The 21,186-nt window shown below is 40.2% G+C and overlaps 2 protein-coding genes across 2 annotated transcripts; both read left to right on the forward strand.

Moving 5' to 3' along the window:
- The first annotated feature begins 2,378 nt into the window (after positions 1 to 2,378).
- On the forward strand, positions 2,379 to 4,913 carry fosab (Fos proto-oncogene, AP-1 transcription factor subunit b). The gene is made up of 4 exons (XM_084953386.1): positions 2,379 to 2,698; positions 3,141 to 3,362; positions 3,457 to 3,564; positions 3,680 to 4,913. The coding sequence occupies exons 1-4, from the start codon at positions 2,567 to 2,569 to the stop codon at positions 4,352 to 4,354; spliced, it is 1,137 nt and encodes a 378-aa protein (XP_084809512.1). The 5' UTR covers positions 2,379 to 2,566; the 3' UTR covers positions 4,355 to 4,913.
- An 8,257-nt stretch (positions 4,914 to 13,170) lies between these two features.
- Positions 13,171 to 18,394, forward strand: tmed10 (transmembrane p24 trafficking protein 10). The gene is made up of 5 exons (XM_084953652.1): positions 13,171 to 13,408; positions 14,355 to 14,475; positions 15,083 to 15,156; positions 16,481 to 16,607; positions 17,008 to 18,394. The coding sequence occupies exons 1-5, from the start codon at positions 13,223 to 13,225 to the stop codon at positions 17,127 to 17,129; spliced, it is 630 nt and encodes a 209-aa protein (XP_084809778.1). The 5' UTR covers positions 13,171 to 13,222; the 3' UTR covers positions 17,130 to 18,394.
- Positions 18,395 to 21,186: the final 2,792 nt, after the last annotated feature.

A 21,186-nucleotide genomic window follows, 5' to 3' on the forward strand; every position in this document is an offset into this window, starting at 1 on the left:
GATAACCGGAGAGTTTAAATACTTTCAAAAACAGCAATAAAAATATATTTTTTCTTTTAGAAATTGCCTAATACTTTCAAAAACAGCAATAAAAATATATTTTTTCTTTTAGAAATTGCCTTTCTTTCTTTCTTTCTTTCTTTCTTTCTTTCTTTCTTCTTCTTATTATTGTTATTATTATAATTTTATTTCGATTAAATTATCATTCCAACACAACACTAGCAAAAACCAGGTCACTCAAACAGTGCAGGTCAGCAACCTTCATGCCAACCACTCAAACAGAACTCAAACACCGCTCAAGGTAAAAGGCTTGTTTGGTGTCCCATTCCATTCCGTGGACCCGCAGACACCGAGGAAAGGGGAGGACTGTCAGAGACTTGAAAACACTCAGAGCTCTCACTCCGACGTCGTTTCCGGGAACGGCCCCTGACGTGTTCGTGTGCACGTTCCGTCTCCACGGGCGATGCCGAAAAAGCCGGTTTGGTGTTTCTCTCTTGATGTGGCTCCTCCCCATGATTACACACGATCTTCTTTGCTATGAAAAAATAAAAACTAAATGGACGTCACTGACGCGAAAGGGGCTGGGCGTCGCTATGACAACCAGGAATGTTCAACAAAACACTGGCGCGGGAAAGAAAGCGCAAAATCCTATAGCCTGAATTAGAGTCTTTTGACACAATGATACCTTTGTTTAGTCTTTATGGTTTGTTTAATGGGACGAGAGCACTTATGGCGCTTGTTTTGTGCTTGTTTAGTTAAAGAAGGGAATTCCCGGAAGACTCACGAGAGAGAAAAAAAAGAAGAAGAAAAGTATGAATTGTGTTTCATAAAACTCATAAAATGCTTTGCTCGTGTTTTTTTATGTGCATGAATGTATCGCCTTTATTAAGAATAAACCATGAACAAAACTACCAGCAAAATGTTGCTGACTTTGGTAATATTGCACGAAAGTCACGATGCTTGTTCCACAGACCTACTTCTCAAGTCAACACGATAATAAAAAAAAGTGCTGATGTCAGAGAATGAACAGTTATTAAACAGCAAAATGCAGTCGCAATGTTGGCTCACCATTAAGCCTTCATTTCATGAATTCGTTTCATAGCTTCTTACGTAAATCTTGAGGATTCCCTCTGCTAGTGGCTTTGGGGAAGACCTTTACAATTAACCGCCACCCCTCCCCGTTCCCTCCTTTGAGAAATGTAAACTGTCGTCGAGGAAACGTACATACAGAAAACCAGTTATCAGCTCGCTCTGCAGCTAAACACGCCCTGTTCTGGATTGCAGGCGAAAAGTACAAACAGTACCTGAGGGTGGAGAACATGTCACCCATGTCCTGACATGTAACGTTTATGTAGAGATATTTTAGACAATTCTATGAAACAATTCCATTGTAACTTACTGGATATAAACGCATCTGGGATTAAATAAGAAAAATAAATGGATAAAAAAATTAAATAAATAAGTAAATTAAAAGTTGGTTTAACAGACAGACCATAGAATCAAGTGAAAATCAATTACCCACCGTTTTCTCGCTTATTCTTATCTTTATTCTAATTATTCTTTGTACTTTGTGACCTACCTACACATGCAAACATGGACCTTCTGTGATTGTATGAATTGTCTTGCATTAAATGTGTAACCATTTATCAAATTAAACACTTTAAAAATAGCCGATAAGTGAGTCAGTGAGTGAAGTTAGCGAGTACTTAAATAACATGTTATTTATATACCACCTTTCAAGATGAATATCACAAAGTGCTTAACTACAAGCCGAAAGTTTGCACGATAGAATTGAGTTTCTATATTTCAAAAATACAAATAAAAAAGGAGGCGCGCGGCTGGGGGAGGGGGTTAAAAAACAGATTTTTATTTTTATTTTTTAATGTGTTTGTTTGGTACATTTTGTTCAGCACAGACACATTTGCATGTTTAATTGTGTCCCTGCTGTGTAGGACGCACTTTTCCTCACTGTTATTTCAGTTCTTCAAGTTTTCACAACAGCGTCTGTGTTTGTTGTTTTACATAACGTCATGCCGCTGTCCGCCACTCTCAAGGTGTATTTCCCATCAGGCCCCGCCTCCTTCACAGGATGCACCATATATGGATACCTACGTATCGGGGATCCCGCTCCGGAATATTCCATTTCTTGAAGACGAGTTTTAGAAATAAACATTTTAAATAGTCACTTATCACCTGTAAATGACTCATTCGTGACTCGTGCAAACAAAGTGTATTGAATTTAAATGGAGCGCGAGGAAAAGTCGGTGTTATTAACGCGTTGTTAAGTCAGTGTTTTGGTGTTTTTTTCCTTCCTGGTGTCGGGTGAACGGCACACCCCTGTCTACGTCAGCAGACACACTATAAAAAAGGCCCAGCTCGGAGAGTTGGCAGTCTAACTTTGAGTAGCAGAACAGCGACTAAAGAGAACTGATCGGGAGCAGCGCTTGAAGAGTTTTCTCGCAAACCCACTAAAGGACTATCCTGACCTCAAGTTTACATTCGTCCTTAGTAGAGTTTGTCCGGATCTTCTTATTTGCTTAAATTTTTTTTTCGAAAAAAAGGAACGATGATGTTCAATTTCAACGCGGATTGCGACTCTTCCTCTCGCTGCAGCACCGCTTCCCCGTCCGTGGACACTCTGGGATATTACCCGTCACCAGCGGGATCTTACTCCAGCATGGGATCTCCCCAGTCTCAGGTATGTCCGCTTAAACATTGTTAAATCTTTACAACACGCTATTTCAGCTCAGAAAGAACCTGTTGGAGATTTGAATGTTTACTAAATTAAACTAACAAAGCTTAAATTTGATGTTTTCAAATAATAATAATGGTAATAATGAAAAAGGCTGGCTGGAAATTAAGAAAAGCACCCATTGAGTTTTTAAATATATATATATATATATATTAAAAAATAACTCTGACCTGAGCACTACACAGTGCAAGGCAAGCTTCATTCATCCACCTGGAAACTCCATAGAGAGAGTGTAACGTCATAGCTGACATCATAAGGATATTTTTAAACCATCCAGCTTTTTATAGACCCTCCGTGCTTCATTCATAGACATCTTGCAATGCTGCCACCCCTCCTGATAATGTACCAAACCTCCTGACGATCTCCTTTTTTACTTCATTTCCTCCAGGATTTCACAGACCTGACAGCATCAAGTGCCTCCTTCATCCCCACAGTCACAGCCATTTCCACAAGCCCAGATCTTCAGTGGATGGTCCAGCCTGTGGTCTCCTCAGTGGCCCCTTCCCACGGAGCTCACCCTTACACCTCCAGCCCTAGCCCTGCATACTCAAGAGCAGTCATGAAATCTGCAGTGTCCAGGGCTCACAACAAGAGAGGCAAAGTGGAACAGGTAATTATCATTCGTTCATGAAGTGTTATGTATATACATAGACTAAGATTATTAAAGAGCAGGGGTCCTAACTTTTACCTTCTATCATGTGCAGATGACACCTGAGGAAGAGGAGAAGAGAAGGATTCGCAGAGAGAGGAATAAGCAGGCAGCAGCAAAATGCCGCAACAGGAGGCGAGAGCTTACAGACACTCTGCAAGCTGTAAGTATCCCATCAGATTTACCATCACTCATTGAAACATGTTTATTGTCAGGGCTATAGCAGAGCTATCCAACAGCCAAGCTGATGCAACTTCCTCCATTTCTCTCTCTTACAGGAAACTGATATCCTGGAAGACCAGAAATCCAACCTGCAGAATGATATTGCCAACCTGCTGAAGGAGAAGGAGAGGCTTGAGTTCATTCTGGCTGCCCACCAGCCCATTTGCAAAATCCCCTCTGAGCTGGGCACAGACTTCCCCCTGACCTCCCTCTCTCCTACCCACTCCTGCCACTCCATTGCAGTGTCCACCCAGCCACAGATCACCGTCTCTCAGACACCCGCTATCGCTTCCAGCCAGTCGACCTTCACCTCAACCTCCAACTCCATATTCTCCAGCGCCAGCGCCGCCCTCTCCACAGCCACCGTCTCTAGCAGCACAGTCAAGATGTCAGACCTGGAGTCCTCTGTCCTGGAGGAGTCTCTGGATCTCCTGGCAAAGACGGAGATGGAGACGGCACGGTCTGTGCCAGAGGTCGACCTGTCCAGCTCCCTCTACACGGGTCAGGAGTGGGAGGCTCTTCACACCTCAGCTAATACCAATGACTTCGAGCCCCTGTGCACACCTGTAGTAACCTGCACCCCAGCCTGCACTACCTACACGTCTTCATTTGTATTCACCTTCCCAGAGGCAGAGACCGTCCCCACCTGCGGCGTCGCCCACAGGAGAGGAAGCAGCAGCAATGAGCAGTCCTCCGACTCCCTCAGCTCACCCACCCTGCTGGCCCTCTAAAAGACTGTACAAGAAACAATGATTCTTCCTATCAAAGCACACTTTCTTACGTAGATGTGCCGATCACAGGGCTATGGAACAGACTTATATTAAATTATTTATGATTTTTATCTGCCTTTATCTATACTTGCCTATAACACCAATGTAGCAAGTTTAAAAAACAAAAAAAACCCTCCCCGCATGTTTCAACTAATACCACCTAGTCGTTATATGAGTTCGTATATGATTTATATGGTGCTAGATAACATAACTTGTTGTTTATCGATGTATGTTCAGAGCAATAGTTATTATTGATCCAGTTTGTTTTCTGGTTAATGGAATGTGAGAGTTAACATGTGAATTGTTTGTGAAATTTTAAAAAGAAAAAAACAAACAAAAAAACACGTGCATTGTCTTAACCATGGTCTGAGTGGTCTATCCAAAGTTTTCTGTGAAAACATTAGTCCTTTTAATTTATTAAATTTATTTTTTTACACATAGAGGAATAGAGAAAGAGATAGTAAAGAAGAATGTTGTTTGTAAGATATGTAAATAAAAAGATAGTGATATTTCAATTCAATCATCTGTGCTGGCTGGGTGTGTTGCTTTCCTCTCACGATATCCACACACACACACACACACACACACACATGTATTTACATATTTATTCAGTTCAAGTCAGGTGTATTCATCAGTCACCTCATGGGGCAAGCACTTTGCGACAGCGGGAAGGAAAAACTCTTTTTAACAGGAAGAAACCTCCCGCCATGTTTAGGGGAAGAGAGGCAAAGGAAAAATAATTTTAGAAAAGATGAAAGAGAAGAGAAAAAGAGGGGAATATTCTCAGGAGTAGTAAATTAAAAGCATTTCCAGTAAAATGCTTTCAAAAATTATTAAAATAATGCTAAAATTAGCTTATATAAGGCATAGCCATCTTTTTTCCCTGCACCTCCACTTGCTCTATTTATTGTTCCGCCTGTTGCCAGGGTTAACTATGTCAGTGGCTCTTACGTCAGTGCGTTCTTTCCATTTTTTTAATCGCAAGCCGTGCGCGATGACGTTTGGACTTCCGTGCCCAAATATAGGGCTCTGCGAGGAGTCTGCTGCTCGCTGCCGCCTGCCAACAGAAAGTAACCGAGCAGCTCGGTCAGCGCTTTTTTTCCCGCTAAAACAGATATACGCTCTCTTCTTTCGGCTTTTTCCCCTCTGCCGGTCTCAGGGAGAGCCGATTTAATCACCGACATCTGTGATAAAAAGATGAAAAAGGCTTGCTGCACACTGCTTTCGTAACCGATGCGACACGTTTCTCACGTCCAACCGTGCGCGCGCACACACACACAGACACAGACATACGCACGCGATCTGTAGTTGTGCAAGGGAACTCGCAGGAGGATCTGAAAGTGACGTTTTCAGCCACAATATACGATGGTTTAATTAATTCTCGTGCATCAGAAGGCCCCCGATTAGCCAAAATATCACCTCCCACAGAACAAAAGACGTGCGAGTTACAGCATAATTCGAGGAAGAAAAAAAAAGGAAAAAGAGGAGTCCTCAGAAATAATTCATAAAGGGACAGACAGCATTGTCGACCTATTAAATGAACTTCTGCATGAGCGATAAGGGTTTATTTTTATGCTGTGACTGTATGCTAAATGTGGATCTTGTTGAAGCACATCTGTGCCAACATGGATGCTGAAGTGACAGCATGACATCCAAATGCCATTTGTTAGTTAAAAAGGTCACCTGATGTGGAAGATCTAGAAATGAAATTTTCATATAATCTAGTATAATCTCCCCCAATCCCTTACCCCCATAATTTGTGTATGCAGCATGAATTAAAACTGAAGGTCTGGGGGTGGGGGCATCTATTGCCTCTTGTTACGCAGGAGACCATGAAGGCAATAAATGCATCACTTATGCAGTAATCATTGATCATTTCAGATAAATCTCGGTGGTGTGTTTTGTGTGTGTGTTTTTTCCATTGGCATCTCTGCAGATTAATTATTCTGCTTTTATTGCTCCTCACTGTGTCATCAGACCTCTCCCAGCCTTCTCATCTTGTCTGCATGTCATTCTCTCACCTCATTTGCTCATTTCACCTTGTACCACTATTTCATCATGTGCAGAATCATCAAAAGGCAGGTTGCCTAATGGCTTCACACAGGAAATGCGTGGTGTGTCTGTGTAAAAGACATGCTTGGTGGAAGACTACTGTCGCACAATAACCAACCAGCTCTGACGTTGGAGGCCTTCCAGTGTGGTCACACCCTTTTTTTTGTAAAGCCACACAAGATGTCAGCAGTTGTTGCTGCTCTGCTTCCTGGTTTCAGGGCCTGGTTTCAAATGAGGAACAAGTTTAATATCGCTCAAAGCACTGAAGTAGCAAAATATGGTGTTCTTTATGAGATTGGCTTTTATAGGGTTTCTTGCTTTGTCCTTGCAGTACCGTTGCATAACAGCCTATTTCTCAGTATCTGTTTTCCTTTACTCTTCAGCAGTACCCCCCCTCTTTTCCTCAATAAAGCTTCCGTGTGCGACCATGCAGCATCTAATAACTCTGTTTATTAATACCCCTTTTGCGGGCTCGGGGAGATGGGGTAGCTGCAGAAATAGCAGGTGCCTATTGCTTCTTTTAACATCAGCATCAACAGCAGTAAAATTAGACCACTGTGACGCCAACCTGCGTCGGTGCTGCAACCCAGGGGAGGAACCAGGCAGCATACGCCTGGTAGAAAGAGAGGAGGAGGAGGAGAAGGAGGAGGAAGGGAGACAATGATGAGGATGAGAGGATTGCAGGGAGGGAGACAGACAGAGATCCCTGCCTTGGTGTAATTGTGAGCACAGTGATGATGAAACAGCTGAGTTCGCCTACGTGCCACACTGACAACAGCTCAGCTTGGCTTGGCTTTGTATTCACAGAAAGCCATCCCCCTGATAGCTTTCTGCTGCTGAGAAGGGATGTGAAAGCTTTTAACAAACTACAAAACATCAGTCTGCCAGTCATGGCTAAGTAACAGAGCAATAGCTGACTCAGAATAACACTTATAGTAATCAATGTTAAGCACACCCAGTTTTATCCAATTTTGCCCTGAAACAACTCTTTGTCTGAGTTATTGTGAGTTCACCTGAGGCCCTTTTTTTTATGATGAATTACTGCTGTGTGAATGTGTCTTCTCAGTATTTAGAAGTGATAAGGAGCATAACTCATAAAATAACAACAGCTAGTTAAAGGGTGTGTGCATTTGCGTCAGCAGGCTTGTTCTTTAAGGAAGTGTCTGTTCTTTGGAGTCAAATTAAATGAAATTTTGGAACCGTGCCCAGAGGTGACAAAACGGTTACAGTCAATCAGGTGTAAGATTTCAAAAGAAGCTCTCATCCTACTCCTTGAAATGTTTAATTCACAATCAATAAATAAATGTGCCCAGAAAGGGTTGAAATTAACAAACAGAAGCAAATAAATTTTTTTTCTGAACAAGCATGACTTTCACACTTCAAGAACAGCTGAAACTAGTTCAAATACAGGCTACTCATTATTGTTGGATGTAAAGTTTTGTGAATTTCATTTGTAGCCTAAGCTCCTCTGCGGCACAGAGGAGTATGTGTGACTTGCTATTCTTAGAGGTTTTGACGCAATAAGCTACAAAACTGGAGGGATTTCTCTATCCAATAATTACTGTTCACCTGCTGCCAGACTCCCCACTCAGCAGCGTGTCCTCTTCTTGTCTCATGGGATCAGTAACTAGGATGTTTCCCTGGAAACTGGACAGCTCTATCATATATAATTGGGTAATCCCTGAGCTGCTGACAGAAAAATAATAGCATTTGGGATTTTCAAAAAGACCCAAGCCAACTCTGAACGTAATATGTCTGTTTAATAATCCAGATCCAGCGATTACAGGATGGATCTGGATTATTAGCAACTGTAATGATAAAGGGATTTTAGTGACAATATTTAGATATCAATAAGCAGATTGTGGGGGGTTAAAAGACTTCTAACTCTTCTATAAGACTGCTATTTATTCAGTGAAAGGAGTTAAAGTCCCTGATCGATCTATTGTGCTTCTCTCCACCTTGAACTGGCTTGTTTGCACAAGCCTTCCCACGCTCTGCCACTAACATTAGTCTCAGATATATAGCCTCTCTGACCCACTAGGGGGCCCAGGTTAAAAATATTCTCTGGTCTGCAAAACACTAACACAAGGATTTTCTGAAAATGATAGCTCCCTCAAAGGAAAGTTGAGAGTTATTTTTGTAAATACAGCTGCTGCTGTGTGAGTTAAAGTGCAGGGTTCTTGTTGTTTACTGCACATCCCATATTTCCAGTCTTAATAGGAAACTGACCACCAGTCTACTGAGTGGTGTTAGTCGAACAGAGGGCTAACAGGGAGACAGAGGCAGCCATTCAGGTCACATCCTTTTGAGAATCATAAAAGTCCAGAACAATTTTTGTCCTAATGACTGTTAATCATTGCTCTGTGAACTGCAGCTACAGCTCTGGGCTCTGCATATCTTATAGTGTGATAGGATGCTTGAATAAATGAATAGTGTGAATAGTGATGATCTTTATAATGATATATTTAGCTTATTGTGCAAGGTCACCTTGTCTCCGTACCCAGGAAACTCCTTTTTTTGGAGTTGGAGAACTCTACAGAGCGAACAATACACCTGATGTAAACACTCCATCCCACACAAGACCACTACCGGGGCAGGGGTAAAAAATTGCACTTTGTTCAGCAAAGTAATTTAAACTTAATGGCCCAAGCTTTTCAACTGCATCTCAGTGAATTCTTTAAGGCCAGATAAAATATAGTTGATTCATCCCAAAACTAGGGAAATGCCAGTGGTACAGCAGCCAAGGAATTAAAGAGAATGTGTAAAAATGACTTCAGTAAAGGAGAAAAGCTCAGTTAAGCAGAAAAATGGAATTTAAATAAATAAAGGGGCCTAATAAATAAATAAATAAATAAGCAGAAATGAAAAAGCAATGTGTAAAAATCTGATGATACAATAAGAATACCTGTTATAAAGATGAATAAGAATAAAACTTTAAAATATATATGTATATTTAGCTAGCTATCTCACTAGATGATAGCATAGTGATGATACTAATGTCAGAGCAGGGGTGTGTTCTCCAGGGGGGCATCGGATGGCACCAGCTCCAACTGATGCCCCCCTACAAATGATTTGTGCCCCCTAAAATGAGGGCATTAGATAACATTACTGTTAATTTTATAATCCCCCAAATCAGTAGATATATAATTCTAAAGGTGCCATTCCACATAATGAGTACACTTACTTTAGTTACTTTAAAGCTTTAAGTAACTAGCTTAAAGCTTTAAAATTTAAACAATGAACCTGTGAACTATTAAGCTACTTGATTAGGATTTTAACGTTTAGTTTACTTTTACTTAAATGAAAAGTCTAAATACTTTTTTCCACTTTGAAACAATTTTATCCAGTGCAAGATTATGTTTAAGTTAATAAATTGGATACAGGCATTCGTGAGAGCCTAAAAATCATGTTTTCTACACCAGTTTTCTACAATGCCTTTACTTCTGATGAAATATTCTGACTTATTAGTACCTCTGTGCCACGGTTCTTAAAAAATCTTGGAAACACGCCTGTGTCACAGCGGTCATTTCCGTCTCATATGCAGTCTTTGGTTAAAACACACTGGAAAGCTTGAAGAACATTTCCTACAGATCCTTCCAAAAGGCTTAAAAACAAAAGAAAAGAAAAGAAAAGAAACCAGGTAGATTTTCCTGTCATAAGTAGGAGTAAGCTGTTCTGCTATTACAGTAAACATGTTTACAGCCCGGTACAGAAATTGTTTTGGTTTTTCAAGCTAAGGTATCTCTTTTAACAAGACCTGTGTGGCTGGGGCGGAGCTAGAGAAATTTTCTTAGGGTGGCATGAGGGTGGCATGGAAATCAGAGGGGGTGGCAAAAGCAAAGCCATTTCTTTAGACACATACAGTAGTTACATTCTGTAATATGCATTATATATAAATGGTAAAAATACATCAAATGCAATAAGTATACACGTTTCATATAAACAATAACAATAACAAAGTCTATAACTTTCTTATTGGCTTTATCCCAAATCATTAAACATTTCAGTTCGATCTTATGTACTGTACAGCCAACATAATAAATAAGCATGTAGCTCAATAAGTATAAACTCCAGAAAGCTACACAACATTAGGTGGATCAGTTAGAAATGCAAGTCTAACTTCTCTTTGGCACTTTTTTGTTATATGCTTAAATTTACACATAAGGTCAGAAATCTGTACTGTCAAACACTACTGACAACAGGAAATAAAGCCAGCTCAACACTATGGGTAACACATTTTTAATGCGAGGGTAACATTTTGCAATATATTAAGTTTTAGAATTTATATTCAATGTTAACTGTAGCTATAGGTAAAAGTGTTCATGCTATAAACAACACTGTCATATGCAAAACTATGGTTGCACTAGGGATGGCAAGGGATTATTTTAGGATGGCACATGCCACCACAGTAGATCTGCCCCTGCCTGTGTGGTTGCTTTATACAATTTATATAATCATCATGTTAAGGCAGGTCCTGAAGACCAGAACCAGACAACCAAAGGTTCTGTTGTAACCCACTGAATGGCTCTGCAAAATGTGACAAGTGGAAAGAACAAGGGTATAAATTTCATCGTTTTACTAACAACAGCCTTAACCTGTTAGACACAAAAATACGAAGAAAATAAACCAATAAATATTCGACATGTACATGTTTTTATTGTTAGTATTCCACTAAATAACAAGTAAATAATAAGTTCCCTTTTTTTTCTTTACGATTTTTTATGTTTTCACAGCAGGCGCACAGTAAAGTTTGACTGAAAGGTGAACGCTGACTAGGTTGCTGTCTGCTTTGAACCTCTCACGTCTCTGTAACTGTCGTCAGTAACTGAACTGAACTCGTGACCTTGCGTGTTCTGTTGGTGCCTACATGAAAATTTTAAATGACAATATCTAGCAAATAACATGGTTTGCTACGTGGTTAGTTTTTTTTTCTCTTTCTTTTTTTCAATTGATCTGCGTGAACTTGACAAACAGTACAAAAGTCTGAGCTCCAGTTTTAGTGAGAAAGAACTGGTTTTAGCCAGGAAAACCCCTGCAACCTGATACAGTATGCTCCAAGAAGAAATTACGCACTTCACTTAAATGCTCCGTTTATGACCAATATACACAAAAAGTAAAGCTCTGAGCAGTTGGAGTTGTGATTAATTTAGGAAAACGTTTAGCAAATAACTCAAGAGTTGTAGTCATTCCTCTGACACATTGTGACACACTTATATACAGTATGATTTAGTCCTTTAACATACAATATGTGCTTGTCACACCAAAGCACTAAAGCTTATTTACCATCTGTTTTTGAGTATATCTTGTAAATTTCCCCATGCTTATCATTAATTCCCCCCCCCCCCCCAAGTGTTTCCTTATCTTTCCCTCTTCTCTATCTGTGGGGTTGATTATATTTGGTTTGTGAAATGCAAATATCTGATGTTTCAGTGTAACTGTGTGTAAAATGTACTGGACAATGCAACAAAGTGGCTTATTGTGTGCAGAGAGTTGAATATTGTGACAGTACAGGGTGGAAATAGAGAACAGTTGACTCTCTGCTGGAGAATCTACTTTTCTACTTCATGTAATGATGATGTGGAGCATTATTATATGAAGTAGAAAAGATTCTGTTGTTGAGGGCTTCGCTAAATAGAATATAGAAAGTGCTCCCCTGCCTGCCCAGTGAGTGGTACAGAAGGCAGTCAGGATTAGCTTACACATGATCAAAGGATGAAGAAATCCTCCTTCAGCTTTCACTGGCCAAAATTTTGATTCCTCTTCTGTTGCAGCTGTCTGTTTGGTGTCCATGCCACCTGTCATTGATCGCTGCCTTTACACCAATTTAGAGTTTTTCACATATGCATGTACCAGTCCCTCCCTTTGTAGATGATACACTAGCAGATTTCTTAGGTGTTGAATGCTTTGTGGTAAGGGCTCTTTGTGACCTGAGCAGTTATTTTTACAACAGTTTAGTCATAGAAAAGTCTTGCTGTGATTCTTCTGGTAGTTTCTGTCAAGGTAGAGTCCTTGTAAGCATTTTAATTGCCTGAGTGCAAACCAGATCTGCAATGCCATTTGTTAAGTAAACCATAACTTAACAAAAGACTAAAACTAGGTGCAAAACTGTTTCAGCTACTTTAAAAATGTAATTTAAAGCTTACTCCGCCACTCCAATCAAAACAAAACAAAAATATTTCTTAGAAAAACATTTCTTGCCACCCATAAATCAAAATTTCAACTCACTAACTCAAAACATCAAGAAAATTAACATAAAACTTAAAATGTCAAGTTATAAAGTTCAGTATGTTCAGATAATAACCCCAAATTATGAAAAAACAAAAACAAAAACAGGGTTTGTGATTGGCAAATACCAGGTTCTATACAAATATCTTTAGTTTTAGTTTTAGATATAGTAGATATGCTGGACAAAAAGTTTTAAACATGTGCTGCGAGCCTGCGAGGCAGGACGAAAAGAGGAAGTACACAGAAAAGACAATTGCCTGGACAAAGTGTTTATATTTTTATATGCTTTATTCTTAATTCCATGAATATTGCTCTTAACCAGTTGGCAAGCCTGGATATAATATAATAAAATAACTGTAAAGGGACTAAGATAAACTAAAATGAACAAAAAATAAAACACTTTGACCTCACCCGAACTTCACGGACACAGGATCTGCAGTTGGAGTTCCACGTCCAGGCCAGCGGCGGCGCTGGAGTGCTAAGGGAGGCCGGTAGTGTGAGTTGGAAGTCGGTGTTAAGCTGGTTGGCTGGCACGGTCTGGTTGGTCGGTTGATGGTAGCCATGGCTCGAGTCGCTGCGCTACTGCTCTTACCGGTTCTTATTGAATCGGTATTATCAATTTCCTTCTTTTTACCGGTCAACACCAGAAAGTGTTTACGGGAGGAGATCCACAAAGACGTGCTAGTCACGGGGGAGTATGACATAAGCGAGCAGGCGAACACGAAAACTAATCTGAAGGTGAGCGCAGACCTGCTGGCTAGCTACCCTCACCATTACCAAGTTTGTTGTCGGGGCCGAAATGGCTTCAATCTGGTTTTTAATGACCCGATGCATCGCTTACAAGTGACTCTCGTGGCTATATATGTTAAATCGAGTAATTTCTGCTGCGAAAATGTCTACTGTTGTTAGTATTGTAGCTAGCCCAGGCCCATAAAACCTCGGCTTCCTGGTTTTAGAAGCTAATTAGCCAGGTGGCTACAGTCAGTGCTCGCTAACACTCCCGTTCAGGTTAATTTGAGGGGTAATTTACTTTTTAAAAAAATTAGTTAAGATACCCTGACACTAGTGAGCACTCGCTGTAACACACAGTGCACGTATTTATATTAAAACATTGGAGAAACGACCCTGCCGGTGACGTCGTCTGGGCTCTGCTGTTGTTACACGTCAGTCTTAGGGTCCATTCAGCTGGCAAGCACAGCCTAGCCACATTAGCACATTAGCTTCCAACACGTCAGTGATGGTTTGTGTATTATTTAAATGAAGATGTCAAAAGATTTTCCTCACATCAAAGAAAATGACCGATATTTATACTGTTACAGATTGCACTGCGTCCTCACGAAGTTATTTTGTTTTTTTACTCCCCTCATGTTCTAACAGCTGGCAGTTTAATGGCTTGCGTGGGGTGTTGCAGCCTTGCATTTTCAGACACATGTAAGGATGACAAGCAACCATCATCACAATCTCAGCCTATAACTATCTAGAAAACGACACAGTTGAAGTGTCTGAAATCCTCATGTTGGTGTCATAAAAATACCATTATTAGTGATAATACTGGTGAATGATTTAAAATTCCCACATTAAAGAGCAAAGTAATTCAGTATTGATTTAAATAAATATTTCAGTTAATATTCTGCTGTTTCTTTGGCTCTTGACTGTTGTTTATTGCTTTTGTGTATCTTTGCAGATCACAGACTCCTCTGGCCACACTCTTTACTCCAAGGAAGATGCTTCAAAAGGAAAGTTTGCATTCACCACAGAGGACTATGACATGTTTGAGGTTTGCTTCGAGAGCAAATCACCCATGGGTAAGCATGCCAACCCCCCATGTGTGTTATGGACAGCTGCTGCTGTTCACACACACTTGGTTTTATGCCTTAGTCACTGTCAAATCTTCTGATTAACCATTTAACCCACTGTCTTCATCCGATATTGCTTATTAGTTTTAGTAGATTTTTGCAGTGATTTTGGGTTATATCGATAGATGGTCATGAAACTGAAAAGTGTAATTAATGAAAATGATTAATAAAATAAATGAATGCAAGTGATATTCTAGCCACTGTTGGCCTATAAGGTGGCTGGTGACAACAACTAGTGCTAAATGTTCAACATGACATAATGTACAACTGAAAGACTACATTTATTGATTCTTTACTATATGGCAGGGCTCGCAATATCGCTAGCCCGACATCCCGGAGCTAGCGATATCTCCGGTCGGGCGACCAAAATCTATCTCAGCCCCGCCCGTCGGGTTATCATATAGCCCACTGTAACACTGTATTCTTTTACAGCACTTTGTGAAGCTTGGTAAAAAAAAAAAAGTGCTAGAAAGGATAAATTATATAAATGATGCTCATTTTAAATGTTTCAGTGAAATTGAATATGATGATTAAAGTTTTTTGCTCTTTTAATCAGGAACTGGAAGAGTGCCTGACCAGCTGGTCAATCTGGACATGAAGCACGGTGTTGAGGCCAAAAACTACGAAGAGGTCAGAATCAGTCTGAAATGTTTGTTTGTTTTCATATAGATGATGCACATGGTGTCTTGGAGATCAGGTCAGTAGGTTTTCTTGAAGCAGCCTACAATAGCTTCACTGTTACATATAGGTTTAGTCTCATGTTAATCAAATGTTACAGAAGCATAATCTGGCAGTTGTGACCTCAGTACCTCCTTTTTTAAAACTTGTCTTTTTCCCTGGAAGTACTGCTGTAGTTGTCTTTTGTTGAAGGACAGTGTTGACGTCAGGGTGCTTTGGTAATGTGTGCGGGAGGTTCCCTGGCTTCACATCATTCAATTTTTCTTGTATAGGGACGTGTGTATCGTCACAGTACTTGGGGGCCCTTCTGAGAATTTATTACCACTAACTGTGACTGCCTTAGGCAACACTTTAAAAATTTAGGTGTGATAAAGAGCTGTGAGCTGATGATCAGTCCTCCCTCCCCACCCACATGCAGCGCACAAACATTACATGCCGTTCTTTGCGTGTTGGTGGATGTTCGCCGAGACTTCCAAGTGGGCATTCCTGTTTGTGGGTAGCTGCAGTTTCAGCTCCAACCACCATGTATTCACCTACATAGATGGACATGTTACTTATTGAACAAATTTGCAAGCTGTTCAGTGGGGGGTGTAGTTAAAGACACTGGAAGAATTCCTCACTGTTGCAAAATATTTGAGAATGTGTGCTTAGTAGAGCCGGCTGTAGTGTGCTGTGTTTTTGATCATTTGGCAGCTCACGGGTTTTTTACATCCAAGGTCCTAATGGCTGAGTGGGCCTGAAAAATAAATAAATATATATATTTTACTTTATTTATTTTTGTTTCACACGACTAAAGGATGCATAGAGAAATTAAGTAGAAACATTCAAACCTGTTTCGGGCAGTTTTCCAGGCCTTTCTTGCACTGACGAGAATTTGTTCTAGTGGCTTACATCAAGTCATGCACAAAAAAAACAAACCAGGAGCTACCACATAACCAAGAAACTTTCTGACGCAACACACAGCAAAAAAAAAAATTTGGTGAGTGAGTTCACACTAGTTGAGTTGGTACACGTCGTGCATTGATATCATAAAACGCTGTGGTTGGTTGTGGTTGCGGAACAAGGCCAACCACACCCAGGCTTTTCTCAGGTGCAATTGTTCACACCAGAGTTCGAATGGCAGATTCTCATGAACCTGTGTAAACAGGAATGCTTTGGCATACACACGACACTAGACTGACACCTGCTGGACAAATTATTTAATAACCCTTCTTCTCAAGCTGTTGTACAACCTTCTCTGCCATTTCCCTCTGATCATTTTCTTTTGTCCCTCCAGATTGCCAAGGTGGAGAAATTGAAGCCTCTTGAGGTTGAGCTCAGGCGCCTGGAAGACCTCTCGGAGTCCATCGTGAACGACTTTGCTTATATGAAAAAAAGAGAAGAGGAGATGCGGGACACCAATGGTAATACAACCCAGCACATACATAGCTATTCAGTAGCTCTCTCACTGAATTCAGTTTAGTTTTATTTATATAGTGGCAAATTGCAGCTGTCACCTCAAGGAGTGTATTTTAAGTTAAAAATCCAACAATCCCAAAAGTCACACAACTCCTTATAAACTTGGACTTGGTGACTGTGGGAAGGGAAAACTCAGATTTAGCATAAAGAAACCTCTAGCAGAAGCATTGTCGGGCTGGAGCAGCCATCTGCTGCAAATGTTCCTTTGTTATTATTTTCTTAGGAAGTAGCTAAAGACGTCAGAGTAAAGTTGTCTGCTTGTAGTGGTTACTTCAGTGATGAACAAGGAGTATTGCATCACTGTCCTATAACATGGCTACCCTTTTTTCGGTCATCTGTCTACAGAATCCACCAACACACGCGTGCTGTACTTCAGCATATTCTCCATGTGCTGTCTGATTGGGCTGGCCACATGGCAGGTCTTCTACTTGAGGCGTTTCTTCAAGGCTAAGAAGCTGATCGAGTAGAGCGACCCGCTCCCAGCTCCTTACCTCGCGGGACGCTGCCTGACGGTCAGCCAACACATCCAAACATCCACCCTCCTTGGACTAGCTTCAGCAAACAACAGCAAGTGGGGGCTCAAAATCTAGTTTTCAAGGCTGAGAGAGAGAGTACCAAGGTTTTCTTCTGGGGAAAAATAAAACTAAAAATAAAAAAAAATATCACCTGCTTATTTAGTGGTTGGAAACATGAAAAGCGCTGTAGGGAGAAATGCACTGTAAGACATGGGAGATGTCCGTCTCTGTGGTTGACATTTCTGTCTGCACTGTTTCGAATGTTGCAGCTCACTGAATAAGAACTTGTTCCTTCGAGCGTTCTTGAACAGCAATGTTTGATTTTGAGCTCAGTTTGAATGGATGTGCCATGAGCGAATGTCTTTTGCCCTCCTGTTTATACACTCATTCTTTGCCATGCCAAGTAAACTAGATCCTTGGTGCCCTTTTATTGAGTGAAGGCTCTTTGAAAACACAGTTTGTTGTTACTTTGATGAGACAACTGGCAACCACTGAACTTCTGTGTTTTGTCACTTAATTTGCATACATGTCTGGTAGCTAAATTTAACTGTTTGTTGTTTTGTTTTTTTTTCATATTGTAATTACCACTTAGTTCTTTCAACTGGTAATTTTCTTTTTTCTTTTTGGGGGTTGTGAGTTGTCAGTAATATTCTTAGTTGTAAATTAGGTCATTTCTATGGGCTCTTGCATAGAGTTTTATTTCGGAACATTAACATCACCTATCAAATGAAGCAAGGAACCAAAAACCTTGTTCCTAGGAAGGAATTTGTAACATCCTATGTATATGGTTATGAGTAAAAACACCCTCCTGATTTCTATTATACAGTTTATATATATATCTATATATATTTGTGAAAGCTTCTCCTGTCAGAGTGCAATGGACAGAGGTGTTGAAATGTAAAGCTGTCCAAGCATTTTCAGTCACAGGCCCTTCTTCTTGACACTGGTAGAGCTAATTATTCTTCTGAAATTTCACAAATATCAGTTCCCAACTACAGTATGTGCAGATCCATCCAACATGCTTCTTTCCAGCAGAATTGTTTTGGCTCGGGGTGGTTGCAGATTGTTTTTGATGGGGATAAATTAAAGCATCTGTCATGGGGTACATTTTTAACAGTGAACATTGTGCGCAGTCACTGATTTTTATGTTGACTGATTAAATTTTGTAAATTTGTGTTGGGCTTTTATTCAATAAACTATTGGATGGATTTACATTATTTTTGTTTTGTCCTTTGAATGGCCTATTTAGGCATTTTTGAAAAGTAGGAGACGCATGTAGAGTGCATGTGCTCTCATTGGCTGATTTGTTATGTACCCCTGCTCAACTGCCAAGTAGTGCATGCATCTAATCAATCACATGGCAGCAGCTCAGTGCATTTAGACATGTAGACATGGTCAAGACAACCTGCTCAAGGTCAAGCTGAGCATCAGAATGGCGAAGAAAGGTGATTTGCGTGGCTTTGAATGTGGCCTGTTTGCTGGTGCCAGATAGGCTCGTCTGAGTATATCAGAAACTGCTTGTCCACTTGAATTTTCTCCACACAACCATCTCCGGGGTTTCCAGAGTATGGGTTAAAAAAAAAAGGAAAATATCCAGTGAGCAGCAGTTCTCGCAAGTTGGGTGAAACTCCCTCATTGATGCAAGAGGTCAGAGAATGACCAGATTGTTTTAATCATTTTTAGTCACGTTTTTATTGTGTTTTTACTGTTTTAAATACATCGGAAACCTCCATTTATTTATTTTTGCCTTTCCACGTTTCCAACATGTTACATATGCATGTTCTGTATTGTTTAGCTGTAAAGAAGGCTAAAGAGCAATTTCTGCTCTTATTTCACATGTACTAATGCTTTATAGCGGTTTTAAAAACAAAGCCTGTTTGACTACAATGGCAACTGTCACTTCAGTTAGACTGTCATTCTTCTGTTACTGTTGGTTGATTGAAAGCAAATAATAGCTCAAAAAACACTCATCACACCCAAGGTATGCAGAACAGCGTCTATGAATGGACAACATACAGAAGCTTGGGAAGATGGGCTGCAGCAGGAGAAGACCACACCAGGTGTATTTCCTGTCTGCTAACAACAGGAAACTGAGGCTAAAGTTCATGCAGGCTCACCAGAATTGGACAAAAGAAGATTTGGAGTAAGGAACTTGAAAACTTGGATTCCGTATGCCTTGTATCACTGGTTCAGGATGGTAGTGATGATGTAATGAAGTTGGGGATGTTTCTTTGGCAGCACCTTGTTGAATCTTTGCCACAAAGAATTAAAGCAGTTCTGAAGGCAAAAGGGTGTGCTACTGAAGTGTGTTTATGTTTGTTTATGACTGTTATTGAATCTGCTGAGTGCTACAGTTTCTAACATGAAGCCATCATGTTAAAGTGACTTGGTGCTTTCCACTAGCCTAATGTTTAGATGTGGAAGTCACCTTTTAAATGTATTTTTTGCCAGATCAAAGTGAAAAAAATCAATTAAATAATTTTAGTAATAAACAATCTAGAAATAGACTAAAATCTAGTGGAAAAACAGTGTTGCTAACAAATTAAAACCAAGCAGAAAAACAGGTGTCCTCTGTGTCACAGCCTGATGACATTCAAATTTCCTGTCACACTAATGATTTTAAACCAGAAATCCAAACATCCCATCACCATAACAGCAGTTATCTAGGTTGGCTAGAGAACCTGCCTCACTAACCTATTAATCTTACTTTTTAGAACAACTCTTTCTGTTGATCACAGTAATGACCAATAAATTTTCTTTTTGCATGCCTTAAAGCACGTGAATAATGATCACTAATGACCAATTAGTGATCAAACTGTCCAGAAGATGATAACCATCTAAACACAGCTAGGATGCATGCAACACAGCGTATCTGAAGAGATGATGGAGCCATTAACCTCATGTGGAAGATGCTTCAATCCAAACAATTTCCAATAGATTGAACCTCTGCAGTGAGAAGAGGCAAATGCCATCAAAAGATAAAAAGTGAGCAACTGCGTTGTTATCTTTGTGTTTTGTGAGGCAATACTTTAAAATGTCTTATATGCATTCAAATAAAATACTTGTGTCTGAAAGAGGAAGGCTGACAGTCACGACTGTTACTGGAGGATAATACAGAGACGCCAGGGTGTACTTTAGTTAGAGATTCCACTTATAGTTTCCATCAATTATTCAGACTCCCAGATCAGTGCCACAGGATACCTGCACCATAATCACAATCCACCAGGCTCAATACAAAATCATATGATTGTGACAGACAATAACCTCAACATTAATTTCAAGGTGATGGAATATCATGGGACTGCGCTCTATTATTGCTCTGTTATAATCCCCCTGCATAAAGCAACAGTCCCATTCTAGTGAGCCGCCATATTCTCAGAAACTATATATTACTTATAGTTAGTAGAAATCCAAGAAAAGTCAGCCGTATTTCAATGGCTTAATATCAAGGCCAAACTTCCACTCAGCCTCAGACTCAAGTAACCAAGGGCTGCTTGAGAATATAACCCCCTATTAAACAGCTGACAAGGATACAAAAAGTTGTTTTTTTTTTAAAGGGAGATGATTTATTTTGGCTTCAGGCATCATACTGAGACACATGTAAAATTCTACTCTTTAGGACTGTGTTTTCCAACCACTGTGACCGAGAAATGATCAGGAGTACAGTGGAAGATTATCTGGTTCCACCTGATTAGTGCACTAAGTGATCGGCGTGAGTAACTGGCAGAACAATTCCATTCTCTTCCACTAGAGGGCAGTACAACTATCTGCTCTAATTTAATGGGTTGCCAACTGCCAGTAAAATAGAAGATGACGTAGAGGAAATCACATTGTCAGTGAGACGACGCAGCGCGTAATAGCAATAGATAAATGTTTGAAAAGAAAAAGTAATCAATCTGACCTGGGTTCTGGAGAAAATTGCGACCCAGACGAAGGCCGTAGCATGAGTAGCGATCAGAAAAAGCAAAAAAGGTATACTGGGGACAAACCGAGCCAGTTCCGCTACGCC

Source organism: Perissodus microlepis, chromosome 15 (assembly GCF_051167445.1).
Source record: "Perissodus microlepis isolate ML-2025 ecotype Zambia chromosome 15, ASM5116744v1, whole genome shotgun sequence".
Classification (NCBI taxonomy): Eukaryota; Metazoa; Chordata; class Actinopteri; order Cichliformes; family Cichlidae; genus Perissodus; species Perissodus microlepis.